General features: G+C 43.2%; 2 protein-coding genes across 2 annotated transcripts; both read right to left on the reverse strand.

Moving 5' to 3' along the window:
* Positions 1–20: 20 nt before the first annotated feature.
* On the reverse strand, positions 21–5133 carry LOC121542994 (glutathione S-transferase kappa 1-like). The gene is made up of 9 exons (XM_041852664.2): positions 4956–5133; positions 4809–4835; positions 4570–4641; positions 4397–4478; positions 4105–4233; positions 3557–3702; positions 3136–3252; positions 1256–1349; positions 21–122 (listed from the first exon to the last, which is right to left on the reverse strand). Exons 3-9 carry the CDS (start codon positions 4639–4641, stop codon positions 79–81), a joined length of 684 nt encoding a protein of 227 aa, XP_041708598.1. The 5' UTR covers positions 4809–4835; positions 4956–5133; the 3' UTR covers positions 21–78.
* Positions 5134–11036: 5903 nt separating this feature from the next.
* Positions 11037–25989, reverse strand: LOC121542965 (rap1 GTPase-activating protein 2-like). Its single transcript, XM_041852628.1, has 19 exons — positions 25878–25989; positions 25695–25727; positions 25436–25529; positions 25044–25079; positions 24883–24930; positions 24354–24551; positions 13746–13843; positions 13568–13646; positions 13399–13452; positions 13120–13203; positions 12927–13027; positions 12622–12751; positions 12341–12520; positions 12164–12235; positions 11992–12078; positions 11597–11752; positions 11420–11506; positions 11285–11310; positions 11037–11205 (listed from the first exon to the last, which is right to left on the reverse strand). Exons 1-19 carry the CDS (start codon positions 25946–25948, stop codon positions 11106–11108), a joined length of 1734 nt encoding a protein of 577 aa, XP_041708562.1. The 5' UTR covers positions 25949–25989; the 3' UTR covers positions 11037–11105.
* Between the last annotated feature and the right edge of the window lie 1892 nt (positions 25990–27881).

Below are 27881 nucleotides of genomic sequence, written 5' to 3' on the forward strand. Positions count from 1 at the left end.
AGAAAATAGACAATTAAAAATCATATCTATAGTATTTATTCATCTTAATGAATACATGTCCCAGTTTCATGTTTCATGTCACAGTTTGGCAGCAGCAGGCTGGGGTCCCATCCACTTCTCTCCTAGAAGACAGAAGGATATGATTGGATAAGGTCTGCGCTAAGCTGAATGTTGATGGGCTCAAAGTGATGATAGTAATGATATAGGAACCAAAATTCAAAACAATGGAATTTACCATATCTAGCAACCATGAAGCAATAATGATAACTGTCTTGAGTTGTGTGATTACATACCTTTTGATAGATAAATCTATCAAAAGGTTTTGTTAGGTGCATGACATAAAACGTGTAAAATGACATGTGATGTATGACAATAAGATGTACAGTATTGATTGCAGTCCCGTGTAGCTCAGTTGGTAGAGCATAGCGCCAGGGTTGTGGGTTCGATTTCCACGGGGGACCCATACGAAAAAAGTATAAAAATGTATGCACTCACTACTGTAAGGTTGACTTTGGACGCGAAAAACGGTCCAACTCCGCCCCTTTCTCAATTTGTGTGACTTTAGTGGTTCGTCGATGTGTCATTCTGGTCATGCGCGCCCCACGACCGACGTCGCCAGTTCGTTAGCTAAGCTAGCCACTGTAGCTAGCCAGTAACTCCTCCAGTAGGGCCTCCCGAGTGGCACAGTGGTCTAAGGCACTGCACCGCAGCCCGGGTTCGATCCCGTCCGGGTTAGGGGAGGTTTTGGCCAGCCGGGATGTCCTTGTCCATCCCGCTGTAGCGACTCCTGTGGCATGCACACTGACACGGTCGCCAGTTGTACGGTGTTTCCTCCGACACATTGGTGCGGCTGGCTTCCGGGTTAGGTGAGCAGTGTGTCAAGAAGCAGTGCGGCTTGGCAGGGTCGTGTTTCGGAGGACGCATGGCTCTCGACCTTCGCCTCTCCCGAGTCCGTACGGGACTGTAACTACCAATTGGATATCGTAAAAATAATAATACAAACATTTCACAGGATTTGTTTTTGGACAGAAGCTGTAGAGACCGGTAAGAAATGGGACTTCTGCAGCCAAATATTTTATACATGGAATTGTTGTTTGTTTTTAAGCATTAAATGACCTGGTATGATGGTGCATGACATAAATACAGTTTAAAGTCAATTCTATGATATGCTATTTGTGAATATTCTGATGCATCCAAATTGGGAGATTAGACAGGAATATGACCCCTTATGATGCCAGAGTGAGTGTGGGCTCACCTATGCAGTGGGCAATGAGCTCAAATCGGTCAGAGCCAAAGAACACCTCTGGCTTTCCATTCACATGACACACAGCCAGAGGAAGACCAAAGGCCTGAGAGAGAGTACAGAGAGAAGGTGAGATAGCGGAAGAAGTGAATGCACTGATACTAGTGAATGTACTGATACTGATGTCCAATCCCACACTGATGGCTGCTATTGTCATTAACAGCCATCTGATCCATCTATATGTACAGTGGGGAAAAAAAGTATTTAGTCAGCCACCAATTGTGCAAGTTCTCCCACTTAAAAAGATGAGAGAGAGGCCTGTAATTTTCATCATAGGTACACGTCAACTATGACAGACAAATTGAGAAAAAAAATCCAGAAAATCACATTGTAGGATTTTTCATGAATTTATTTGCAAATTATGGTGGAAAATAAGTATTTGGTCACCTACAAACAAGCAAGATTTCTGGCTCTCACAGACCTGTAACTTCTTCTTTAAGAGGCTCCTCTGTCCTCCACTCGTTACCTGTATTAATGGCACCTGTTTGAACTTGTTATCAGTATAAAAGACACCTGTCCACAACCTCAAACAGTCACACTCCAAACTCCACTATGGCCAAGACCAAAGAGCTGTCAAAGGACACCAGAAACAAAATTGTAGACCTGCACCAGGCTGGGAAGACTGAATCTGCAATAGGTAAGCAGCTTGGTTTGAAGAAAGCAACTGTGGGAGCAATTATTAGGAAATGGAAGACATACAAGACCACTGATAATCTCCCTCGATCTGGGGCTCCACGCAAGATCTCACCCCGTGGGGTCAAAATGATCACAAGAACGGTGAGCAAAAATCCCAGAACCACACGGGGGGACCTAGTGAATGACCTGCAGAGAGCTGGGACCAAAGTAACAAAGCCTACCATCAGTAACACACTACGCCGCCAGGGACTCAAATCCTGCAGTGCCAGACGTGTCCCCCTGCTTAAGCCAGTACATGTCCAGGCCCGTCTGAAGTTTGCTAGCGTGCATTTGGATGATCCAGAAGAAGTTTGGGAGAATGTCATATGGTCAGATGAAACCAAAATAGAACTTTTTGGTAAAAACTCAACTCGTCGTGTTTGGAGGACAAAGAATGCTGAGTTGCATCCAAAGAACACCATACCTACTGTGAAGCATGGGGGTGGAAACATCATGCTTTGGGGCTGTTTTTCTGCAAAGGGACCAGGACGACTGATCCGTGTAAAGGAAAGAATGAATGGGGCCATGTATCGTGAGATTTTGAGTGAAAACCATCAGCAAGGGCATTGAAGATGAAACGTGGCTGGGTCTTTCAGCATGGCAATGATCCCAAACACACCGCCCGGGCAACGAAGGAGTGGCTTCGTAAGAAGCATTTCAAGGTCCTGGAGTGGCCTAGCCAGTCTCCAGATCTCAACCCCATAGAAAATCTTTGGAGGGAGTTGAAAGTCCGTGTTGCCCAGCGACAGCCCCAAAACATCACTGCTCTAGAGGAGATCTGCATGGAGGAATGGGCCAAAATACCAGCAACAGTGTGTGAAAACCTTGTGAAGACTTACAGAAAACGTTTGACCTGTGTCATTGCCAACAAAGGGTATATAACAAAGTATTGAGAAACTTTTGTTATTGACCAAATACTTATTTTCCACCATAATTTGCAAATAAATTCATTAAAAATCCTACAATGTGATTTTCTGGATTTTTTTTTCTAATTTTGTCTGTCATAGTTGACGTGTACCTATGATGAAAATTACAGGCCTCATCTTTTTAAGTGGGAGAACTTGCACAATTGGTGGCTGACTAAATACTTTTTTCCCCACTGTATGTGGCTAGGGGTTGGTTGGGAGAGAACAGGGAGAGGAGGAGGAGACACTGACCCCATGGTCCAGTGCTTCCTTAGTGGATCTCTTCAGCTTGTCTTTGATTTCCTTTGAGGTGGACAGTTTCAGCAGCTCTTCCACCTCACTGGCTGAGAGCCCTGCCTTCATGGCTGCCTGGAAAAAACATGAATCACATTAAACAAACAACCTGCAATGTTCAAATCCATGATGCCACTATCTACCCAGACCCAATCTCAAACTGCTCTAGGAGGATTATGCCTTCCAGCACTCAGGGATTGCGTTCTTGAGTGCAATTGCATTAGTGTTGGGTGATAACACTTAAGACATTTTAGCATTTTAGTAAAATGCAAATTTTTCTGATATTCTGTGAAAGGCAACTTTGTGAAAGACACTAGACAGATGATGAATAGAGAGAAGCCTTGAACTCAAGCTCCAACGACTGAGTACTTCCTGGTACCTCAGAGAGTGATGCAGGCTGGGAAATGTCTTTGTCTTGGCTCCAGATCCTCATCCACAGCTCCCGGGACACCTGCTCTACCTGCTTATCTCCGCCCACCTCCCTCTCCTGTACCGCCGCCACAAAGCGCATGGCAGACAGCGAGCCTGGGACAGACAAATACATGGTTGCAAGAGAGAAATGTGGTGACCGTGAGGTCAGCAAGTTTATTTTGCTTGACGGCGAGGCACAAAAAGGCTAAGAGAGACCATACAGAGCAGTGTATTAGGTATAGAGGGATAAAGCTAATTGATAATATAGAACAGACATGTTGACAGCACAGATGTTTCTCTCCCTGAGTGTCCCCAACAGACAGCAGTACTCAATGGAATGTTACAGGGAGAGACTTCCTGTCAGCACCTGTTGCTGTTTGATCTATATTAGGAAGCCTTCATTGATCTTTAAGATACGTTCTATATATGAAACAGTACAGGTATATTAGTGTTGTCCCCACCCATGTGTCTCATGAATATATATCCAATAGCATTGTTATAAGCGGGGGGGGGCACCTTTTTCGAACATGGCCTCAAAGGGGTCAGTAGGGGGACTGATGGGGACCTGGAAGTACTGGGCTAGACGATGCAGGTCTGTGGTCATATACAGGAACTTGTTTGGGACCAGACCTGGGGGCTTATTACCTGGAATACAGGATAACAATAAAATCAGACATCACATCACAATGCACATGACTCATCATGACTTTTTAATGGCTGCCTGACAACATGTGCAATGTAAACATGACAGTCCATCCATAGCCTATTGTGAAGTCTGGTTTGTGTACTGTTGATCTTAGCTACTTACCTGACCCTTGCATGACGCCACCCAAGAACGCAGGACATAGTTTAAGGTCAATGTTCCACACATTTCTGTAACGGCACATGACCTAAAGATCGGATACATGCATGCACAATGATTAGTCAATGCATAGAACTCTACCTCTGAAATTTTGAAACGTACAATCTAAATACACTAACCTCAAAGCAAACCCATGAGTAGGGAGACACCACGTCATAAAACAGTTCAATCACTTTCCTGGAACTTGCCATCTGAAGGAAATGTGTGGATACAGTGTAACAATTTAGCTAGATGTAACATCATCGTCCTTGTACTGCAAGTAAAAACGTGCCTGTAGCCACAAACACAGCTATAACGTTATTTTGTGGGGTAAATTAAACGTTCTATCTTAAGTCATTGTTGTTTCTGTGCACGTTACCTTTGACCACCAGCTTGCCGTCCGTCACTGTCAAAGAAAAAACTGTGTCAAAGTTCAACCATTGAAAACAATCAAATACACTTCGCACTCTGATTGTTTTCAAGTTTAGAAATATGCACATATGCAGCAAGAGTCCATTCAAATTACCCGTGCAAAAGTCAAACCAGTTTTTAACTTGGATCTTTCGTTGTGTATTTCAAGCGTACATGTAAACTACAAATAAAGACACTAAACTGGAGCTGTTTTAAATAACGTGGACAGAATTATAGGCAGTTCAGCGCTCGGCGGTTCTGGGTCATGGCTAGATGGGATACATCTTCTTCTTCGATGAGGTTCAGCGGCGGTTGGCATCCAATAAATGTTGCATTACCGCCACCTACTACACTGGAGCATAACTCCCTTATACTTTGCTTTAAAAAATATATATGTTTAATTTTTTTTAAACAAAATTACAATAATAATACTAATACCCTACCATCTAACACTACACTCACAAAACATTTTAAAAAAAATATATATATATATACACACAATACTTAAATCTATTTAGTCCTACTTCCGGCCAACAGCCTAAAAGGATGGAACATCACCACTTAACACACCCTGTAACTCTTCTGATGTCAAGTTTTGCACACCCAAATCCCTCTCTGCAGCTGCCACCACAGCCTCTATTTTCTGCGACTTACGTTCCATCCCTGCAGTACAGTTGATAACCATTGCTATAAATGTCAAAAATCCAATCTTACTGAAACATATATCACTTGTTGGTTTATCCCTCTGTACTGGTACAGATCTACTACTCACACCACTCCTCTCAGGATCCCTCCCCCTTGACCCATCTTCCTCTACTTTCTTCACTGCCTCAGCATATGACAACTTCTGCTCTACTCTAACCCTGGAAACCTCAACCTGCCTCTCTCGCACGGGACATTTCTGATCCCCAGACCCATGGGCACCCCTACAATTAACACATATCACTACTCTCCCCAATGCTACACATTCCTTTGTCTCATGCCCTTCTGCACACCTAGGAACCTCCCTCCTACACACTGCTGCCACATGCCCATAAGCTTGACTCCTGTAACAATGTAATGTATTCGGCACAAAAGCTTGTACAGGATAACTTATATATCCTAACATAATTTTGTTGGGCAAAGACTCAGCATCAAAACTCAAAAGAACAGACAATGACTCTTCTGTTTTTCCACTCACACCACCCTGTCTGCTGCGCACCAAACGACGAACATCACAAACACCATGAATCTTCCATTTCAGTTGGTCAGCTTTCACATTTACCGCTACCCCAGTAATCACTCCTTTCAATGCCTCCCTTTTCTTGAGAGCAAAACAATTCACATCTCTTGCCCCCATTCGTTTAACACGGAGCGCCTGCTCCCTCTGACCAGATCTTTATCCTGACCCTCTGTGCATGCCTCGGGTGGGATACATCTAATGTAAAATTACCTCTTTAAGTAGATTTTTTTTCCATAGCTAACCCTAATAATTTCCCTAACCTTAACCTAATTATCCTAACCTGCTACGTTCATTCTCATAACCTGCTGCGTAAGATCTCCTAGCCTGCTACGAAAATTAAATTCTAGTCAATTGCGACATAAACTGTATTCCATCTAGTCAAAACCGTGTTTGTTTACTTTCTACATTCTTCTTCAAGTTTTATTGGCGAATCGCAACCAACACAAACATAGGCACAGACACATGCATACACAAACATGATAATATATGCTCTATACACACACGTACACATGGATTTTGTGTTGTAGATATGTGGTAGTGGAGTAGGGGCCTGAGGGCACACACTTAGTGTCCTGTGAAATCTGTTATGAATGTATTGTACCTCTCTGTTCGTTTTGATACAAAAACACTGACCTAATAATAGTTTGCTACCATCCACTGAAAAATATAAACGCAACATGTAAATTGCTGGTCTGATGTTTCATGAGCTCAAATAAAAGATCCCAGAAATGTTCCATACTCACAAAAAGCTTATTTCTCTCACATTTTGTGCACAAATTTGTTTACATTCGTGTTAGTGAGCATTTTATCCTTTGTCTAGATAATACATCCACCTGACAGGTGTGGCATATCTAGAAGCTGATTAAACAGCATGATCATTACACAGGTGCACCTTGTACTCTGGACAATAAAAGGCCACTCTAAAATGTGCAGTTTTGTCACACAACACAATGCCACGGATGTCTCAAGTTGAGGGAGCTTGCAATTGGCATGCTGACTGCAGGAATGTCCACCAGAGCTATAACCAGATAATTGAATGTTCATTTCTCTGCCATAAGCCGCCTCCAACGTCATTGAGTATTTATTTATGTAATAAAGCCCTTTTGTGGGGGAAAACTCATTCTGATTGGCTGGGCCTGGCTCCCAAGTGGGTGGGCATATGCCCTCCCAGGCCCACCCATGTCTGCACCCCTGCCCAGTCATGTGAAATCCATAGATTAGGGACTAATTAATTTATTTCAATTGACTGATTTCCTTATAGGAACTGTAACTCAGCAAAATCTTTGAAATTGTTGCATTTATGTTTTTGTTCAGTATAATTAAATCTCATCTCATGGATAACACTATTGATACCAGAGCTGCCAACTCACACGCATTTGACCCTCTTCTCACGCTTTCACCGCACACCTCTTATATCTCACGCATTGAAAAGTACTGGTTTTATTAGTCCATTGTATAGTCCGCGCGTTAACTTTTCAACTGTGCTCCAAATCGTTTTGAAATCGCAGCATCTGCACCTGCAATTTAACAGCACGAGCAGAATCGCTATCAATGTCATGTCTTGCCACAGCACTGTGAACCGCGGCACATCAAAGCATATGATTGGTGTAGTTATGTATCAAGGGGATTGGATGCGCGTTTTAAAGGAACAACCCTCAAGATTAGAGTGGAGTTGAATGGATAGAGATCGTTCTCCACTGAGTTTATAAAACTGTAAAAAGAGCAGCCCTGTAGCCCTGTTTTATGTACAATATTGTGAACAAAATTTGGTTGCTGTTACTCCCGTCCCTATTTCAGAATGCACCCTTTTGACAGCATGTACTAAAGTCGATGTAATCCACACTTGCATTAGTCCCTTCGTTTGGTTATTGGCATTTAGGCTGTGACAACGAAACGGCAGCAGACATACCTACAGTATGTTTTATCAGGGAAGATGGGTAGGATCACCTGATTTGCGACTATGAAAATCATTTTCTCAAACAGATTGTGAACCCAAAGTATAAATTTGACTCTAGAGGGGGTACAATAAATATACAATAATTTGGGTAGAGTGTAGGGGAAGATTTATATAATATTTTCTTCAGGAGATTTTATTCGCTCTTTACGTTGTTTAGTCTGATTAAATAACTAGCATTCTTAACAATGGGCTAAAATATAGAGTAATCACTATGCTTATCAGTAACACTACTGTCATTCCCCACACTTATTTTATTATTCCACTTCTTCCCAATTTTACGCAATCTCGTATTTTAAATATGATATGCCTACTTGTGTCTTTGAAAATGAATTATATGAGGCTATGCATTTTTGCCATTCGTGGAGCGTTTTGAATAAGTCATACAAATAAGCATTGGATATTAAATGCTCCAGGAATCAAATATCATTTTTGACATTTTAGTATTGTGCACATGCAAAGGCAGAGATGGTAGAGGGACTCACAACTCATAAACGCATCATATTTTGACAACCTAGAGTAAAATGTTGGCAAGGATCTTCAACTAGTAGGCATAAACCACCTGAATATTGATATTCATTCGATTTTTGTTGAAGGTTGTGTGATCTTGAAAAATGAATTGTTATAACAAAAACATTTTCAAACACCCAGCACTTGGGAAACATAGATGTGGAGTGGCCAACCCTCCTGGAAAGCAAGCAGGATTTTCTTCCATCCCGATTTTAAAGCGATAGATCACCCAAATGACAAAATATAAAATGTTACCTTCAAAGCAGTCTATGGATAAGCAGACTGCAATCTATGATTTGGTTATCCACTGCCATCAACCATTAATATTAACATTTCCTGTGCAGAGCCTTGGTGTGGTGGTAACACTCCCCGGAATATGTCGCATACAACTTTTCACCGGAGAACAGGGATCAATCCCTGCTTCCAACCTTCCCACTGTTTTTAGCATTTGCCTGTCTCCCTATCTCATTTCATTACTGTCTGAATAAAGTGTCAAACCACCTAAAAAATGTTTTAAAAAACATATCAGCATACTTTACATTTCATACCCCAAAAACTCAAAGTAACAAAGTAGTCGAATTTTGAGTGTTAATTTAATGTTCAAAGCATCCTGAATATACCTAATTTTCCACCCTGGTAATAGGCCAAAGCCATGTCAAAATACATAGAATTGCAGGGAAATAGTTTAAAACAGTAAAATCTTCCTGGGGGTGGACTCCCAATCCCCAGTCTAGGGATTGTGCCAGGGGGCAATGAAATTCACACAGCAAATCTCACTCCAGCTTTCTTCAAAAGTTGGCAGCCCTGAATTATTACAATGCTCTAAAATAGTAATATAAATATTGCATGACTTAGTTATCATACATTTACTACAATGATGTACACATATTAACAGTGAAAATATTCTAAAATAATATATCTGTATTACTTGCTATGAATTTATCAATTTGAACATCTTATTTTACAACTTGTACAGTGCGTTCGGAAAGTATTCAGACCCCTTGACTTTTTCCACATTTTGTTACGTTACAGCCTTATTCTAAAATTGATTAAATATTTTTTCCCTCATCAATCTACGCACAATACCCCATGATGACAAAGTGAAAACAGGTTTTTAGAAAATACCTTAAAACAGAAATACCTTATTTACATTCAGTATTAAGACCCTTTGCTATGAGACTCGAAATTGGGCTCAGGTGCATCCTGTTTCCATTGATCATGCTTGAGATGTTTCTACAATTTGATTGGAGTCCACCTGTGGTAAATTCAATTGATTGGACATGATTTGGAAAGGCACACACCTGTCTATATAAGGTCCCACAGTTGACAGTGCATGTCAGAGCAAAAACCAAGCTGTGAGGTCGAAGGAATTGTCCGTAGAGCTCCAAGACAGGATTGTGTCGAGGCACATTTCTGCAGCATTGAAGGTCCCCAAGAACACAGTGGCCTCCATCATTCTTAAATGGAAGAAGTTTGGAACCACTAAGACTCTACCTAGAGCTGGCTACCTGGTCAAATTGAGCAATCGGGGGAGAAGGGCCTTGGTCAGGGAGGTGACCCTGAACCCGATGGTCACTCTGACAGAGCTCCAGAGTTCCTCTGTGGAGATAGGAGAACCTTCCAGAAGGACAACCATCTTTGCAGCACTCCATTAATCAGGCCTTTATGGTAGAGTGGCCAGACAGAAGCCACTCCTCAGTAAAAGGCACATGACAGCCCGCTTGGAGTTTGCCAAAAGGCACCCAAATGACTCTCAGACCATGAGAAACAAGATTCTCTGGTCATTTAGCAGATGATGAAACCAAGATTGAACTCTTTGGCATGAATGCCAAGTGTCACATCTGGAGGAAACCTGGCACCATCCCTACAGTGAAGCATGGTGGTGGCAGAATGGGGATGTTTTTCAGCGGCAGGGAGACTAGTCAGGATCGAGGGAAAGATGAACGGAGAAAATTACAGAGAGATCCTTGATGAAAACCTGCTCCAGAGTGCTCAGGACTTCAGACTGGGGCGAAGGTTCACCTTCCAACAGGACAACGACCCTAAGCCCACAGCCAAGACAACGCAGGGGTGGCTTTGGGACAAGTCTCTGAATATCCTTGAGTGGACCAGCCAGAGCCCGGAATTGAACACGATCGAACATCTCTGGAGAGACCTAGAAATAGCTGTGCAGCGACGCTCTCCATCCAACCCTACAGAGCTTGAGAGGAACTACAGAGAAGAATGGTAGAAACTCCCCAAATACAGGTGTGCCAAGCTTGTAGCGTCATACCCAAGAAGACTATAGGCTGTAATTGCTGCCAAAGGTGCTTCAACAAAGTACTGAGTAAAGGGTCTGAATACATATGTAAATGTGATGTTTTATTTGTTATAAAATTGCACAAAAAAATAAAAACCTGTTTTTGCTTTGTAATTATGGGATATTGTGTGTAGATTGATGAGGGGAAAAAACTATTTAATCAATTTTAGAATAAGGCTGTAACGTAACAAAATGTGGTAAAAGTCAAGGGGCCTGAATACTTTCCGAATGCAAAGCATCCACTCGGTTATTATTAAAATATACACATAATTCTGTCTGTCTACGTATTCTCCTGGGGACTGGAGTGATCTTTGACCTCTGTGGAGCCCAGGTTGTCTGTGGGCGGAAAGCTGGGTTCAGGGAGCTTGTAGACCAACTCACTGAAAGACAAAAAACAACATCTGTCTGTCTGTCTGTTCGTCCATCTTCTTGATTTGTCCGTTCTCTGTAGTGTCTTACCTCTCTCCATCTCTCTCTGTAGCAGCCTGACGAGGGAGACAAAACCAACAGGGGTGGTCAGTATTTCCCACAAACATATCAATAAGATATTCAGTGAAAAAAAGAGAAAGTGCTTCCATCTTCAGTATGGGTTACCTTGGGCTTCTGTGGGATCGACACCCCGCCGGTCTTTCTAGGCCCCCCAAGAGTGTCAAAAGAATTACTGCGCACCCTTATGGCTCTCTGCAACAAAGACAGGAAATATGGATGCCAAGTCCAAAACCCACCCTTTCCCCATTCTGTAGCGAAAAAGTCAAGAATGTCTGACTTCACCTTAAAGTTTTCGATGAACCCTCCACTCCCCTCAGTTACACCCTTCATCCCCTCAGAAGTCGAGAGGGCGGACACAGGCGAATCTCCCATCATGCACTGGGAGCGGGTGGACAGTTCCGCCTGCAGACCCTCCAGGAGGGACGAACGAGTGCGCAGCTTGAAAAGATAGGATGAGAGGAGAGAGGGAGGAGAGGAGGCAGCATAGAGGAGTTAAGTAAGAGATGGGGAGCAGAAGAGAGGAATTAGAGAAGAGGAAAGACTTGTTGATTAGGTTTCTGTTCCACATAAAAAGATAACAGTTTTGCATCTAGAAAGTCTTTGGACCTGTGCATGTAATGCCTTAAGCATTACTGCATACATGTATAATGGTGTTAGTGTTGTTCTTCTGTGGTTACCTCAAGTCTGCTGAACCTCTCAGCCTTATAACAGGAGATCTCTGCATTGATAAGCTTGGTCAGGAGGAACTCTCTCAACAGGGAGCTCTGCAAGAGAGGCCAACAGAGACACACTGAGAATGCATCATGGTCTTTTACCATGTCACCAAGATCAGATGTGAATTCTATTCACCTCTGTGAATATGGGAGGATCAGGGAGGGAGGGACCAAAGGGAGGTACATCCTCTCTGGCTGCGACTGACACCTGCAAACAGACCACTTTCAGGTTTGAAAAAGTCTTTCCATTCCAATAAAAATAACTACAGTGATAAGAGATCAATGTGTCTCTCCTTTTGTTTTATCTTCATACCTGGAAGACCCCTCCTCCTCCTGCCTCCTCCCCCTCGCCCCCCACTCCCTTCCTCACCCTCCTGACCACTAGGAAACAGTGCAGGAAGTGCGAACCGATGACATCAGACAGAAAAGGGGTTTGGCCCTCCTGGTAAACAACAGCAACGATGTCGTTGCCGATGTGTCTCTTCCTCTGTAGCTGTAAGGAGCAATGAGCAGAGGGTAAGAGGGAGCCACTGGAGCTGGGTTGAAGTGATTGACTGTGGGTGAGTATGATTAGTTGTCGTTATTCTAGCTAACCTGTTGTGTATCGCCCTCTGTGAAGGGCAGTTTGGTGGACACATGGAACATGATCTCTCTGCCGTGGAAGGAAGTGAAGACCGCATCACTTCCTGTCTGGCCGTGACACACGTCCAAACCTCCTCGGAACCTTGAAGAGAGGGAGGGAGAGAGAGAATGGGGGAGAGAAAGAGAGAAGATGCCGTCGGGGAGAGGGAGTGACAGTAAGCTGCTGGCATCTTCTTATTCATCTCTTCCTGTTACAATGTCATATTTCTGTAATTTCTCCATAAGGCCATGTCACCATGTAGGTTACTGTAAATTACCCAGTGAACCCTTGAAGTGTGACTGTATCTCCCAAAATAGAGAGGAATTCTTGAAACTCTTCACTTTCCTCATTGTTACAGAGTATGTCCTCCTCTGTCAACTGTAAAAGATAGAGAGAAAATATGAGATGTAATGTAGACTAGTGCTCCTATTTAATGCTACCAAGCTTCTGCCTGCGGTCCAGTTATTTACCTGTCCCTCTCTCTGATACAAGACACCAAACTTGAAGTTCGGAGACACTCTGTGTTCATCAAATGCTGTTATAAGATCTGGTGCCTGAAAGACAGAGAGGGGAAGGGAGAGGGAGAAATGAAGGGAGAAGCAGAGGGATAGATAGAGAGATAAAGGGGAAGGAGAGGGCACACATTTTTGTCAAATTTGTCTCAGGTTTTAGAGGTCATTTGAAGAGTACATTCTGTGTAACATGAAGGCCTAAATCATTTGGGAATGTGTACAGTGAAAAATAAGTACCTTGAGGTAACTGACCACATCAAATCTGGGCACAGTCACACTGTCGCATAGCATCTGAAAAGGACATGGTCAGTTTGGGGTTTTTCGATGATGGTAATTACTTTCAGTAAAAGTATAATAAAGGTTAATCTAAAATACACACGTCTGTTGGAGAGACTAGTAATGGTACCTTGGCCAGCTCCACAGCAGATGGGATGTTTGGGAACAGAGACACAGAGAAAACCCCATGCATAGAGCATTCCCTCATTCTGGAAAGGAAAGACAAACATGTAATAACTGTTGCTCATGGAATTCACCAGGGTGTTTCATTACATTAATTGAACAATTTCCATTATTTCTGATATAACCTCAGTATTACTCTCAGCCTCTTCTCTTCTTCCTCCAAACAGACAGAGAGAAGGAGGGGTCCCAGGGAGGGGTCCACTGCTGTGAACGAGTGATGATACTGACATAGGAGAGAAAGTCACACAGCTACTATGTACAGTGGCTTGCGAAACTATTCACCCCCCTTGGCATTTTTTCTATTTTGTTGCCTTACATCCTGGAATTAAAATTGATTTTTGGGGGGTTTGTATCATCTGATTTACACAACATGCCTACCACTTTGAAGATGCAAAATATGTTTTATTCTGAAGCAAACAAGAAATAAGACAAAAAAACTGAAAACTTGAGCGTGCATAACTATTCACCACCCCAAAGTCAATACTTTGTAGAGCCACATTTTGCAGCAATTACAGCTGCAAGTCTCTTGGGATATGTCTCTATAAGCTTGGCACATCTAGCTACTGGGATTTTTGCCCATTCTTCAAGGCAAAACTGCTCCAGCTCCTTCAAGTTGGATGGGTTCCGCTGGTGTACAGCAATCTTTAAGTCATATCACAGATTCTCAATTGGATTGAGGTCTGGGCTTTGACTAGGCCATTCCAAGACATTTAAATGTTTCCCCTTAAACCACTCGAGTGTTGCTTTAGCAGTATGCTTAGGGTCATTGTCCTGCTGGAAGGTGAACCTCCGTCCCAGTCTCAAATCTCTGGAAGACTGAAACAGGTTTCCCTCAAGAATTTCCCTGTATTTAGCGCCATCCATCATTCCTTAAATTCTGACCAGTTTCCCAGTCCCTGCCGATGAAAAACATCCCCACTGTATGATGCTGCCACCACCATGCTTCACTGTGCGGATGGTGTTCTCGGGGTGATGAGAGGTGTTGGGCTTGCACCAGACATAGCGTTTTCCTCGATGGCCAAAAACCTTAATTTTAGCCTTATCTGACCAGAGTACGTTCTTCCATATGTTTGGGAAGTCTCCCACATGCCTTTTGGCGAACACCAAACGTGTTTGCTTATTTTTTTCTTTAAGCAATGGCTTTTTTCTGGCCACTCTTCCGTAAAGCCCAGCTCTGTGGAGTGTACGGCTTAAAGTGGTCCTATGGACAGATACTCCAATCGCCGCTGTGGAGCTTTGCAGCGCCTTCAGGGTTATCTTTGGTCTCTTTGTTGCCTCTTTGATTAATGCCCTCCTTGCCTGGTCCGTGAGTTTTGGTGGGCGGCCCTCTCTTGGCAGGTTTGTTATGGTGCCATATTCTTTCCATTTTCTAATAATGGATTTAATGGTGCTCCGTGGGATGTTCAAAGTTTCTGATATTTTTTTATAACCCAACCCTGATCTGTACTTCTCCACAACTTTTTCCCTGACCTGTTTGTGTGACAGGTTAAAGGACATATTCATAGCCTGTTATACACTAAAAAGTATTAGTAAGTTCATGGTATGTAAGGATCTTAAAATATCTAAGGTTAAAAAAGATTATGCATCCAGTACTAGTTCATAGAGATTGATAAAATGCATAAATGTGTTTAAAATCCGTCAAGAGTCAAAGGGTTAATATTGTAAGAGGAATGTGTAAATGTTATATTGACTACTTTAGTTTGTGGTGCCTAATTTAAGGGTAAAAGTGTTCATCTGTGATCTACTAAATGCTCTTAATCTATGAGCCTGAGATCGATTGCTCTGGTCTCCACCCAACTTCCTGGGGGAATCGCGGTCTTTTTCTCATTACACTAAATTTGTCAGTGAGGAAACATAACTGCGTCACGTTCGTGATTATTTCTCCCCTTTTTCAGGTACGTTATTGATATGAAACGAGTTAATTTGAATGTAATAACTTGCTAACCTGTGAAGAGAGTTTAAGGTATGTGTTAGTAACATCTTGAGGAAGTTAGGAGTTAAGTTGAAGAGAGTTATTAGGTGCGTGTGTGACTGTAATCTGCTTGGTTGCAGCGATAGCTTCGTACTGAGAGTAGCTGCCATTTTATGCTAATTGTGAATGAATATGTGCGTTGTTAATAATATATTTGGGGTTATTTGTATAATGTGTTTCGAATACTTTGTTGACATGGTTGATAAATGTAGTTATGGGTTACTGAGCTAAAATTACTTTGTGTTTGACAGTTATATTGAAACATTTGTATATGTTTTAGTGAATTACAGTTTATGCTGTTGTGACTTGAATAAGCTTTGTACCCTACAAATCTCTGGTTCCTGTAGATCTGTTGTTCTGTAAAATGTGGTATTTTTGTAAAATCATTACACTAAATTTGTCAGTGAGGAAACATAACTGCGTCACGTTCGTGATTATTTCTCCCCTTTTTCAGGGGTGTAACATTTGGAGGCTCCGCTGAGATTGCTGCTCAGATGTCCGGCTTCCACATCCTGGTCGCTGAATTCCGAGCCAGCTAAATCCCTACATAACAACCCAGGCAGGCTGCAGTGAGGAAAGTGTTGCTGTTCGAGGGAGCTGGAAGTTGGGGGGTTAAGTACGTGTCAACTGAGGCCGTTTGAGAGACCATCAGAGACAGTAAGGACCACCTAATTCAGAGTCAACTCCTGCACAGTAAAGGTTCCTCCTGTCCTGTCAACATGACAACCGCCTTGGAAGAACTACAGGAAGAGGTAGTAGGAGAATTGCACACCCTGACTAAAGACAAGTTACTAGACGTATGTGATTTCCTTGACATATCAGGCGAACAGAGAAGAGATGTTCAAGACAAATCCCGCATATCACTGATGACTCACATTATGAGTGTTCCTTGAAAGAGAGGAAGTTGCAGAGTTAGAAGATGGCGGCATGTCGGAATTATTGTTACTTAAAGACAAAATGACAGAGATGATCAGTGGCATAGATAGCAAGACAGGGCAAACTGACCATGATATTGAAACAGCCAGAACACATCACAGAATAGAGGGACTGAGAACTGTAACCCCACAACAAGGGGTGGGAACTGAGCAGAGTACTGCAGACCAAGCCAGTGATTCTCTGCGCCAGCCCCAACCCCCCTGCCCATCTTCAGAGGAGCATGCAGCTCTCACCCAGTGCACAGCCCGGCTCATACTGGCGCAAAGAGTTAAAAATTTCTGGTCAGATAGGTGAACCGGGCCAGAAAGATAAACTGACTTTTTCCAGCCTTGCCCATCAGATTGAGAATGGACTTAACAGAGGCTATCCTGAGGTAGAAATAGTAGACGCAGTAATCAGGGCTATTTCTCCAGGCTCACAGCTACGCAGCTACTTGGAAGGTAAACCCCAGCTAACTCTTCCCACACTTAGATGCATCCTGCGTTCCCACTTCCAAGAGAAGAGTGCAACAGAGCTTTACAAACAGCTAGCTTCAGAAGCACAGCATAGCAAGGAGACCCCTCAAAGCTTCCTGATGCGCGTCTTAGATTTGAGGCAGAAAGTACTATTTGCGTCCCAGGAGTCAGAATCAGGGCTTAAGTATGACCCTGCTCTAGTCCAGCGCATGTGTTTACACACAGTCCTTACAGGTCTCCAGAGTGACAGTATCAGGATAGACATGCAGCCTCTCCTGCTTGATAGCGAAACATCAGATGAGGTTTTGCTAGAGAAGCTTAACATTGCTTGTGCTAATGAGATAGAAAGACGAAACAAAAAGCGTTTTAATGCCCCACAGCCTGCTACAACTGTAAGTGTAGTTCAGTTAGAAGATACGCCATCTGCAAAGTGTCCTGTGAAGGAAGCCAAAGCTAAGATACCCGCAGAACTGTTAACAGAGTTAGCTGAACTTAAGACAGGTGTAGCTTCCCTAAAAGGTCTCAGTGCAGAGATTGCTCAGATTAAGGAGACATTACAGCAGCCTATGTTTCAGTCATCGCCTTATGCCCATGCCCCACTTCCAGTTAGGAGGCCAGATAGGGACCCCCAGCCACCTGTTTCCCAGCAGCAGTATTACAGCAACTACAGTCAGCCCCAAGCACCTGACCCTGCGCAGTATCAATATGCACCTAACCTGTATACCAACCGCTCTGCTCAAGCTCCAAGGAGGTGTTTTGTCTGCCAGCAGGCCAGAACAGATGCACGCTGCACACACTGCTTCCGATGTGGGAGTGGGGAACATTTTCAAGCTGGATGTAAAATCCGGGGAGTCAGACCATCCAAAGAGGCCCCTTTAAACGGGGAAGGGTTACCGCTGAGGGACAAGTGTTAACCGTAGCTACCAAAAAGTCCCAGAAATGTGCAAATTGTGCCAGAGAAGATTCATTTGAGAACCTGAAACAATGTTCATCATGTAAAGAGACACTGTACTGTTCCAAAGGATGTCAAAACCAACATTGGACTAAACATAAGGAAAAATGCACTCACCTGAAAATGGACTCTACCTGTGAAAAGCTTTCCTGTACAGAAGAAAATGCCCACTCTTTACCATCCCTAGCTCAAGGTTGCCACCCCCATAAGGTCACCTCGCTAGTCGGTAGACAGTGCCTTGTTGAGTGTCACCTGAATCGCCACCACCTCCAAGCTCTATGGGACACAGGCTCTCAGGTATCGGTCATTGATGAACGATGGAAAGCGGAATCTCTCCCAAACGCAAGGCTGAGGGATGTTTCAGAAATTCTGGACTCACCTGATGATCTAAGATTGACGGCAGCAAATGGGACTGAAATGCCGTACCTGGGATGGATTGAAACAACTTTTCGGCTAGCCTCTGAAACTGACCAAACGAAGGAACTGATCATCCCAGTGCTGGTAATGAAAGGCTGTCACCTATCTCATCCCATCATAGGTTTCAATGTTATTGAGCACATCCTGACAATGACCGAAAAGACTAAACGGTACAGTACAGTGAAAAAAGCTTTCCCAAGCCTCAAAAGAAATAAGGTGAGGGCTTTTATACAGGCTGTTAGCGCAGAACAGACAGATGAATACGCAGTGAAGACCAAGAAAGAGAAGGTTGCTGTACCAAAACACAGTAGCATTCAGATTGAGTGCCGGGTAGCTTCCCAGCCTTTCAAAGATGACATGACAATGCTTTTCCAGCCAGACCTGAACCCGCAGTGGCCAGATGAACTTGAGTTCTTTGACACACTAGTCAGAGTTAAGAAAGGTGTTTTTCCAGTTGTCATGCTTGATGTCTCTAACCCCACTGACCACGACATTGCCCTGCTAGGACGCACCATAATCGGTACAGTACAAACCATTATGACTGTGTTACCTGCCCAAGTCTTTGAAAAAGCTGTCACCCCAGCCACAGTGAATCACACTAGTGTTCAAACTCCATGTACTGCTACTGAACAGTGGGATCCACCAGTAGGTTTAAGTCACCTAACCGAAGAACAGAGAGAGGTTGTTAGGAAAATGCTTAGAGAAGAGTGTCACTCCTTCTCCAGATCAGACAATGACATTGGCTGCATTGAACGATTGAAAATGACTATTTCTCTAAAGGACTCTGAACCAGTCAAGCGCACATACATGTCAGTGCCCAGGCCACTGTATCAGGAGATGAAGGGTTACCTTCATGACCTCATAGCCCAGGGTTGGGTTAGGAAGTCAAACTCTTCATATTCTTCACCTGTCGTGTGCGTTAGGAAGAAGGACGGGACCCTCCGGTTGTGTATAGATTACAGAGACCTGAACAGAAAGACACATCCCGACCGCCAGCCCATCCCTCGGGTCCAGGACATCATGGACAGTTTAGGTGGTAATTCCTGGTTCTCCCTTTTAGATCAGGGAAAAGCATATCACCAAGGGTTCATCTCTGAAGAAAGCAGATCACTGACAGCATTTGTGACCCCATGGGGACTCTATGAGTGGATACGTATGCCATTCGGCCTCATGAACGCTCCTGCAGCTTTTCAGCGTTGTATGGAGGAATGTTTGGAAGGGCTCCGGGACAACATCTGCATTCCTTATCTGGACGACACGCTAGTTTTCAGTAAAACTTTCGACAGCCATGTGAATGATGTGCAAAAGGTTTTGCAGCGTCTCAGAGAGTATGGCATCAAACTCAAGCCAAGTAAGTGTGATCTCTTTAAACCCCAGGTCCGTTATTTGGGCAGAATAGTGTCTGCAGACGGCAGCAAAGTTGACCCAGCCGATTTTGAAGCAGTAAGAGCATTGAAAGAGATCAGACCACAGACTGTGGGCCAGCTCAGAAAAAAATGCTTGGTTTACTCACTTACTACAGACAGTACATCAAAGACTTTTCTAGGAGGGCCAGCTGTCTGTATGACCTCCTGAAAGCAGATTCAGAGAAATTACCTGACCACCCACGGAAAGCAAAAACAAAGAAAGTAAGTCATGTGGTGCCCTCAAACAAGCCAATCCTGTGGACTGACCAGCATCAACAGGCACTTGAACAGCTGATTGAGTGTCTGCTTCACCCCACCAGTCTTAGGTTTCCCTGACTTCACTCAGCCATTTGTTGTACACACTGATGCGTCACACCAAGGCTTGGGAGCAGTTCTTTATCAAGAGCAAGATGGGAAGCTTAGGGTCATTGCTTATGGCTCTCGAACCTTAACAGCAGCTGAGAAGAACTATCACTACCACTCTGGCAAGCTAGAATTTCTAGCTCTAAAATGGGCAATCACTGATAAGTTCCATGATTATTTGTACTATGCTCCGACCTTCACTGTATACAGTGATAACAACCCGCTCAGCTACATTCTGTCTACTGCAAAACTGAACGCAACCACTTCCAGGTGGGTTGCAGAATTGGCTGATTTCCACTTTACAATAAAGTACAGGCCAGGCAGAGAGAACGGTGATGCAGATGCTTTGTCGAGGATGCCACTGGATGTAGAGTCACTGATGAGAGAATGTTCTGAGGAGCTTCCACCAGACACCATTGCCGCCACTATACAAGCAGTAGAGGTACAGAAAGAGCCTTTTGTGCCTTGGTCAATTTCAGCTGCATCTATGTCAGTATCAGCTGAAGGTGAGACAACTACAGCAACAATCAGCTCGATCCCAAAAGAGGGGATAAGAGAGGCACAAGAGTCTGATCCGGTCATCCGTCCTGTGCTCGATTTCAAGCTGTCTGGTTCCAAACCGCCAGTTAAAGAGCAAAAGGAATTCAGTCCAAAGACAAAATGCCTATTCAGAGAATGGGACAAATTGACAATCGACAGTGATGGTATTCTGTACAGAATCACTACAGCCCGCAAGCAGTTAGTTCTACCAGAGCAGTACAAAGGTAAAGTGATGGAAGAGTTGCACAATAACATGGGACACCAAGGTACTGACCGCACTGTATCACTAGTACGTGACCGCTTCTTCTGGCCTTATATGCAATCTGACATTGAGCACTATGTGACTAAAACTTGTAGCTGTGTCAAGCAGAAAAAGCCAGGCCATGAAACAAGAGCTCCTCTGACAAACATTGTGACAACACAGCCATTTGAACTGGTATGTATAGATTTCCTCCATCTCGACAGATGCAAAGGGGGATATGAGTACATCCTCGTGATTGTTGATCATTTTACACGTTACACTCAAGCCTACGCCACCACATCAAAGTCAGGGAAAAACTGCTGCAAATCTCATCTTCAATGACTTTGCCCTGAAGTTTGGGTTCCCCTCCCGCATCCACCATGACCAAGGGGGAGAATTCGAAAATCAGTTGTTCCATCAGTTAAAGAAACTCAGTGGCATGGCGGGGTCCAGAACAACACCCTACCACCCGATGGGGAACGGTCAAGTGGAACGAATGAACAGAACATTGTTGCAAATGCTAAAGACACTAACTGAGACACAAAAGTCAAACTGGAAGGAGTCTCTAAACAAACTGGTTTATGCCTATAACTGCACCCTGCGAAGTGACTGGCTATTCACCATTTTATCTTCTGTTTGGGAGATCACCCAGGCTTCCAGTTGATATGTTCTTTGGATTGTGCACAGAGGCAGGTTCCAGTAACCAGCGAGACTACGTGGAGAACTGGAAACGAGGAATGGAAGAAGCATACGCCATTGCAAATGAAAATGCTCAGAAAGCTGCTGAAAGAAGTAAGAAGTACTATGACACTAAAGTTAGGAGTTCAGTGCTACAGCCTGGCGAGCGAAGTTCTGATTAAAAACCTGACACCAAGAGGAGGACCAGGCAAACTCCGTAACTATTGGGAAGATCAAATTCACACAGTAGTGAGACAAATGGGTTCAGACCTGCCGATTTATGAGTTGAGACCAGAAAAGGGTAGGGGACGCTCCCGGGTCCTGCACAGAAACCTGCTCATGTCCTGTGACCACTTACCTTTGAGAGACAACCAGAAATGACTAAAGATGACAAAAGTAAGAAAAAGAGACATCAGCCTGGATCACAGCCTCTAGATTCTGATGAAGACAGCGGGGATGAATATGACCTTCATCATGAGCCGCTACAGGTCCCCACATCTCCTACAGTACCTGAGAGGTATGCTGAACCAGCGAGAGAGTCGGAAAACAGGCCCCCACCAGTGAAACAAACAGTTGCGGTGCCAGTTCCTGATACGCTACCAGCACAGCCTCTTGTTGAAAATCAGCTGGAGGAGAAAACAACAGTTATAGAACTGCCTGCTGAGGAGATGAACTTGCCTGCTGAAAATGTGCTGGATGATCGTCCACTAAGTGCCTTTCCTTCATTAACTGCTGCTGCTGAACCTGAGGAACCAGCTTACCAGCTGCCACAAAGAGAGAGACACCCTCCAAGACGTATCACCTATGATCAGCTTGGTATCCCTTCCTGCTACAGTATCCAGCCACAGCCACAGTTGTTCCCTGTCTACCCTGCACCAGGACTGGTTCCATGGCTGCCATCACTACAGCGATATTACCTTCAGCCACCCTACATGTATGGACTTCAGCAAACTTGAGGCCACAGACAGAGTTGACATGTTTGACCATGGACTACTGACTGATTTCACAGACTTTCACGAGACAATTAGCAGACTATGCATAGAGATCATTAAAACTGATGGACTGTTGACAATAGTATGAGAAAAGACTGCTTATGGACTGTTTATACAGCTGGTCAACAGATATGGACTGTGAATATAACTTCTTGGTTCTATTTGAACTGTGAACTTTGACCTCTGCTCAAGGACTATCTTACAGAAGAGGATTTTCTACGTCCAGTGCTTATAGACTGTTTAAGAAGACAATGTTGGTAATGTTGGGACAACATTTATTTTGTCGGGGAGAGTGTGACAGGTTAAAGGACATATTCATAGCCTGTTATACACTAAAAAGTATTAGTAAGTTCATGGTATGTAAGGATCTTAAAATATCTAAGGTTAAAAAGATTATGCATCCAGTACTAGTTCATAGAGATTGATAAAATGCATAAATGTGTTTAAAATCCGTCAAGAGTCAAAGGGTTAATATTGTAAGAGGAATGTGTAAATGTTATATTGACTACTTTAGTTTGTGGTGCCTAATTTAAGGGTAAAAGTGTTCATCTGTGATCTACTAAATGCTCTTAATCTATGAGCCTGAGATCGATTGCTCTGGTCTCCACCCAACTTCCTGGGGGGAATCGCGGTCTTTTTCTCATTACACTAAATTTGTCAGTGAGGAAACATAACTGCGTCACGTTCGTGATTATTTCTCCCCCTTTTTCAGGTACGTTATTGATATGAAACGAGTTAATTTGAATGTAATAACTTGCTAACCTGTGAAGAGAGTTTAAGGTATGTGTTAGTAACATCTTGAGGAAGTTAGAGTTAAGTTGAAGAGAGTTATTAGGTGCGTGTGTGACTGTAATCTGCTTGGTTGCAGCGATAGCTTCGTACTGAGAGTAGCTGCCATTTTATGCTAATTGTGAATGAATATGTGCGTTGTTAATAATATATTTGGGGTTATTTGTATAATGTGTTTCGAATACTTTGTTGACATGGTTGATAAATGTAGTTATGGGTTACTGAGCTAAAATTACTTTGTGTTTGACAGTTATATTGAAACATTTGTATATGTTTTAGTGAATTACAGTTTATGCTGTTGTGACTTGAATAAGCTTTGTACCCTACAAATCTCTGGTTCCTGTAGATCTGTTGTTCTGTAAAATGTGGTATTTTTGTAAAATCATTACACTAAATTTGTCAGTGAGGAAACATAACTGCGTCACGTTCGTGATTATTTCTCCCCTTTTTCAGGGGTGTAACATTTGGAGAGCTCCTTGGTCTTCATGGTGCCGCTTGCTTGGTGGTGCCCCTTGCTTAGTGGTGTTGCAGACTCTGGGGCCTTTCAGAACAGGTGTATATATACTGAGATCATGTGACAGATCATGTGACACTTAGATTGCACACCGGTGGACTTTATTTAACTAATTATGTGACTTCTGAATGTAATTGGTTGCACCAGATCTTATTTAGGGGCTTCATAGCAAAGGGGGTGAATACATATGCACGCACCACTTTTCCGTTATTTATTTTTTAGAATTTTTTGAAACAAGTTATTTTTTTAATTTCACTTCACCAATTTGGAATATTATGTGTATGTCCATTACATGAAATCCAATTAAAAATCCATTTAAATTACAGGTTGTAATGCAACAAAATAGGAAAAACGCCAAGGGGGATGAATACTTTTGCAAGGCACTGTATGTATGTATTTCATCATATTGGATCATAGTCCATCTCTACCATCCAATAGAACAGAATAAGAATAGTTCTATGGGTGGTACTCTACTAACTCGTGAGCGGAAGAACTCCTGGTAGTATGTGGCCTCGCTGTCTCTCTCCATGATGTCATAGGTCTCTGGGTCTAGTCCGTAATGAGAGGATGTCGGACTGGTCTCAGCAAACTTCTGTAGCGGGGGGTCTATCCAGTAACCACCCAGCTTTGGAGGCAGGATCAGAGGAAGATCACGACCTATCTTCAAAAGCTGAGACTTTAAAAAGGGTGAGATGATAATTTAAAAGTCTGTGGTGTATCCAATTAACTGTAGATCTAGCAGTTTCCGTAGGATGATGTTTGAACTGACGTGCTCATGGTTGCACCAGCATACCTAATAATACGTTTTATATATGCTGGTATGAGTGTTATTGCTATTGTGACGTCAGTGTTTTAGGGAACAAAATGTCTGTATCATTGAGAAGGTCAATTATTTTAAATGCCTTTATTTGTATCCCATGTTCAATGGAAAGAAAGTTGAACATGCCACATACATGCCACACGTGTGCACACAAATCTTGCCATTATATTTTAGGAGAAAGACTCACCCTCAAAGGCAGAGGGAATTCACAACGCTGTTCATCGAGCCTGCTGCCCTGATGAAGGAGAGTGAAGGTAACAGTGACTGACTGATTGAATAACTGGAGAGAGAACTGTTGTACACACAGAGACTACACAAAACAGAGGGGGAATGGTGCTGTACACTCACCTGCAACTTCTCAATGATCTCAAACAGCTCTGTCACCTTACATGGAAAACACAGATAGACAGTCACACAGGCAGACAGACAGACAGACAAACAAAGACAGACAGACAGAAAGAGTCAGACAGACAGAAAGAGTCAGACAGACAGAAAGAGTCAGACAGACAGACAGACAGACAGACAGACAGACAGACAGACAGACAGACAGACAGACAGACAGACAGACAGAGAAAGGAGGTTCAGGGAGAAGCAGGGAGAGAAAGGTGAACAACGTTAGACAAAGACAGATGCAGGGAAGTGCAGGGAGACTAAATTTGTGATGATGCGATCAACAAATGCAAAAAGGATATAATGACGATGATGAAAGGATATGGCCATAGCAGATTAAGTCCTTTTACCTTCTGGTTGCTGCCAACAGAGAGGAACGGTTTGGTCTCGCTGGTAGGGGAGTCCAAAATATCCAGAATGCTGTGTTCTAAAGGTTCCGGTCTGCTGCAACAGGTGGAATGACAGAGCAAAGCAATGCAACCCATCACTTTTTCCATTCATCAACTGCAAGTGTATCAACCGCTAAATCCAGTGCAAAATGACCAGTGAGAAGGAAACAACATTAAATGTGGATAAAGGTAAATAAAGTTATTATTAAGTTTCACTCACCTAATCTCATTTTCAGATATGAACTTGTCCACACTGTGAATAGGGGAAGTGGTAACTCCTTAGACAATGTGCCGCATGACATTAAGGACTACTTCTATGAACAACATTTATAATTCAAGATTTAATTTTGACACTAGAACGAAAGCATTTTAATTAGTTCTCAGTACTGTGACTGTTACTCACCCTCCATATGCCCCAAAAGTGAAACTTCTCTTTCTGGAGAATAACTTCTCGTTTCTGCTGTCTCTCTCCATCGTTCTGTTGTGTGAGTGCCAGTGTGCTAGCTATAGTCAATCAGTGCTGCTTAGGGATGAATTAAATCACTCCCCTCCCTCTCTCTCTCTCTCTCCACCCCCTGCATCTCACTCATTTAATCTCTCTACTTCCTTCCCTCTATCCTGCTGTCAGCCAGACTAGCAATATTAACCCACTCTTGGCCGCAGGGACACGCACTGATGGATAACAAACCCCATGACCCTGCCCTGACATACAGTACATGTATGGACACAGAGACAGAGGGGTCGCTGGGTGTCGATCGCCATGCTCTAAGAAACACAGGTAGTGGTCTCACTGACTGGGTGTGTTTAAAGATAGGAATGGTAAATAAATAAATAAACGCATGAGAGATTGCCTCTTTAGACCTGTTACCCTTTGAGTCTGTAGAACCATCAATTATTGACAGCACATACTGAGAGAGGTGCAAGGCAGCGGGAGAGGAGAGGAGGGAGGAGGGGAACGGGGATGGGTGGTAGTGGAGGGGGGAGGGGGTATTGAGGCACACTGCTAAAGGGAAAATAAAAAAAGATTTAGGGTGGTTAGAAATACTGTATGTTCATACTGTATCTATTAATACAACATTAGGCTTCATTTGTGCAATAAGGTCAATTATGTTGTGGCATTGGTAGTACGTTTTTTCAGTCTTCGTTATCAAGGAAGATTTTTCATATCAACAGACCCCTTTCTGTGTTTGCAAAAATTTCCGCAGGTGGGTGATGCGCCCCATATTGGTTGTAGAACATAGGGGAGTTCTCATAGACTGCCAGCTAAAAAAGCCTCCATTTACATGTTGCTTATGAGTGCATTTATAATAATAATAATAATAATAATAATTAGGTGGGTGCTTACATTTGTCCTATTTCATACATGTACAAGTGTGTATTATACACGTGTGTGAATTGAACATTTGTTTTTTGCATATCCCACTCCCCCTGAGACACCCTCGGAGAGTGGGGTCACAGCCAGGGATCAGCAATTATTGACGGCGACCCTGGAGCAATTAGGATTAAGTGCCTTGCTCAAGGGCACATTGACAGATTTGTCACTTAGACGGCTCGGGGATTAGAAACCAGCGGCCTTTCGGTTACTGGCCCAACGCTCTTAACCGCTAGATTACCTGCCGCCCAATTTCACATTACTTAGGGATTATAATTGGATTTTCGCATTCTCGATAACAACTGCTACATCCAAAATAGGTATTTTTTAAAGATCACACACAAATATAATCTTAGCGACTGTTTAAGCAATAATCAAAACAACATTTTAAGTGTATGAGAATCCAAAAAAAGTGTTCGCCCAGCAAAACGTCAATTAAAATTCCCTGAACTGTCATTGGCTATAATCCAAAACATAGAATTTCTATCACTCCCACTACTCCCACACTGCAGAGGTGCGAAAGTTGGTTGTTAGTAGGGTACGTTGTTAACCTCTGATGTAAAGTCCCTTATTTAGGGGACTCGTAGTGATTGTGGACTGGTTCTGAGTGACCGAAATGTTTGTGTACAGAACATTCTGTGAACAGTACAATGTCAATTGCTTTAAACTCAGCAAAACAGCTGAGTCTCCCCATTCAGATGGCGCTGCCCGCAAGGAGCTGAGATGTAGGGTTTGAAATCTGACACCTCATTTGCATAGGGAGTGATGTGTCACATTTTTGGGCCTATCCAGACAAAGGATCGATTCCTCTGGCTGTGAGCATAGGAGCCCCACTTGCTATAGAGCCGGGCTCTCCAATCCTGTTCCTGGAGAGCTACCGTCCTGTAGGTTTTCACTCCAACCCTAATCTAGCACACCTGATTCTAATAATTAGCTGGTTGATAAACTGAAGCAGGTTAGTTACAACTGGTGTTGGAGCGAAAACCTACAGGAGGGTAGCTCTCCAGGAACAGGGTTGGAGACCCCTGCTACAGA

The sequence above is a fragment of the Coregonus clupeaformis genome, unplaced genomic scaffold, assembly GCF_020615455.1.
Source record: "Coregonus clupeaformis isolate EN_2021a unplaced genomic scaffold, ASM2061545v1 scaf1504, whole genome shotgun sequence".
NCBI lineage: Eukaryota > Metazoa > Chordata > Actinopteri > Salmoniformes > Salmonidae > Coregonus > Coregonus clupeaformis.

What these genes read in the sequence shown, in the direction of transcription:
- LOC121542994 (XM_041852664.2), bottom strand. Translation starts at nt 4,641, where the DNA reads ATGGCAAGTTCCAGGAAAGTGATTGAACTGTTTTATGACGTGGTGTCT. An exon ending in TGAGGCCATGTTCGAAAAAG is followed by an intron (nt 3,703 to 4,104) that starts GTGCCCCCCCCC and finishes TGTCTGTCCCAG; the next exon opens with GCTCGCTGTCTGCCATGCGC. An exon ending in GCTCATTGCCCACTGCATAG is followed by an intron (nt 123 to 1,255) that starts GTGAGCCCACAC and finishes TCTGTCTTCTAG; the next exon opens with GAGAGAAGTGGATGGGACCC.
- LOC121542965 (XM_041852628.1), bottom strand. Translation starts at nt 25,948, where the DNA reads ATGGAGAGAGACAGCAGAAACGAGAAGTTATTCTCCAGAAAGAGAAGT. An exon ending in AATTCCCTCTGCCTTTGAGG is followed by an intron (nt 24,552 to 24,882) that starts GTGAGTCTTTCT and finishes CCCTTTTTAAAG; the next exon opens with TCTCAGCTTTTGAAGATAGG. An exon ending in CAGAGGGCGATACACAACAG is followed by an intron (nt 12,521 to 12,621) that starts GTTAGCTAGAAT and finishes TGCTCCTTACAG; the next exon opens with CTACAGAGGAAGAGACACAT.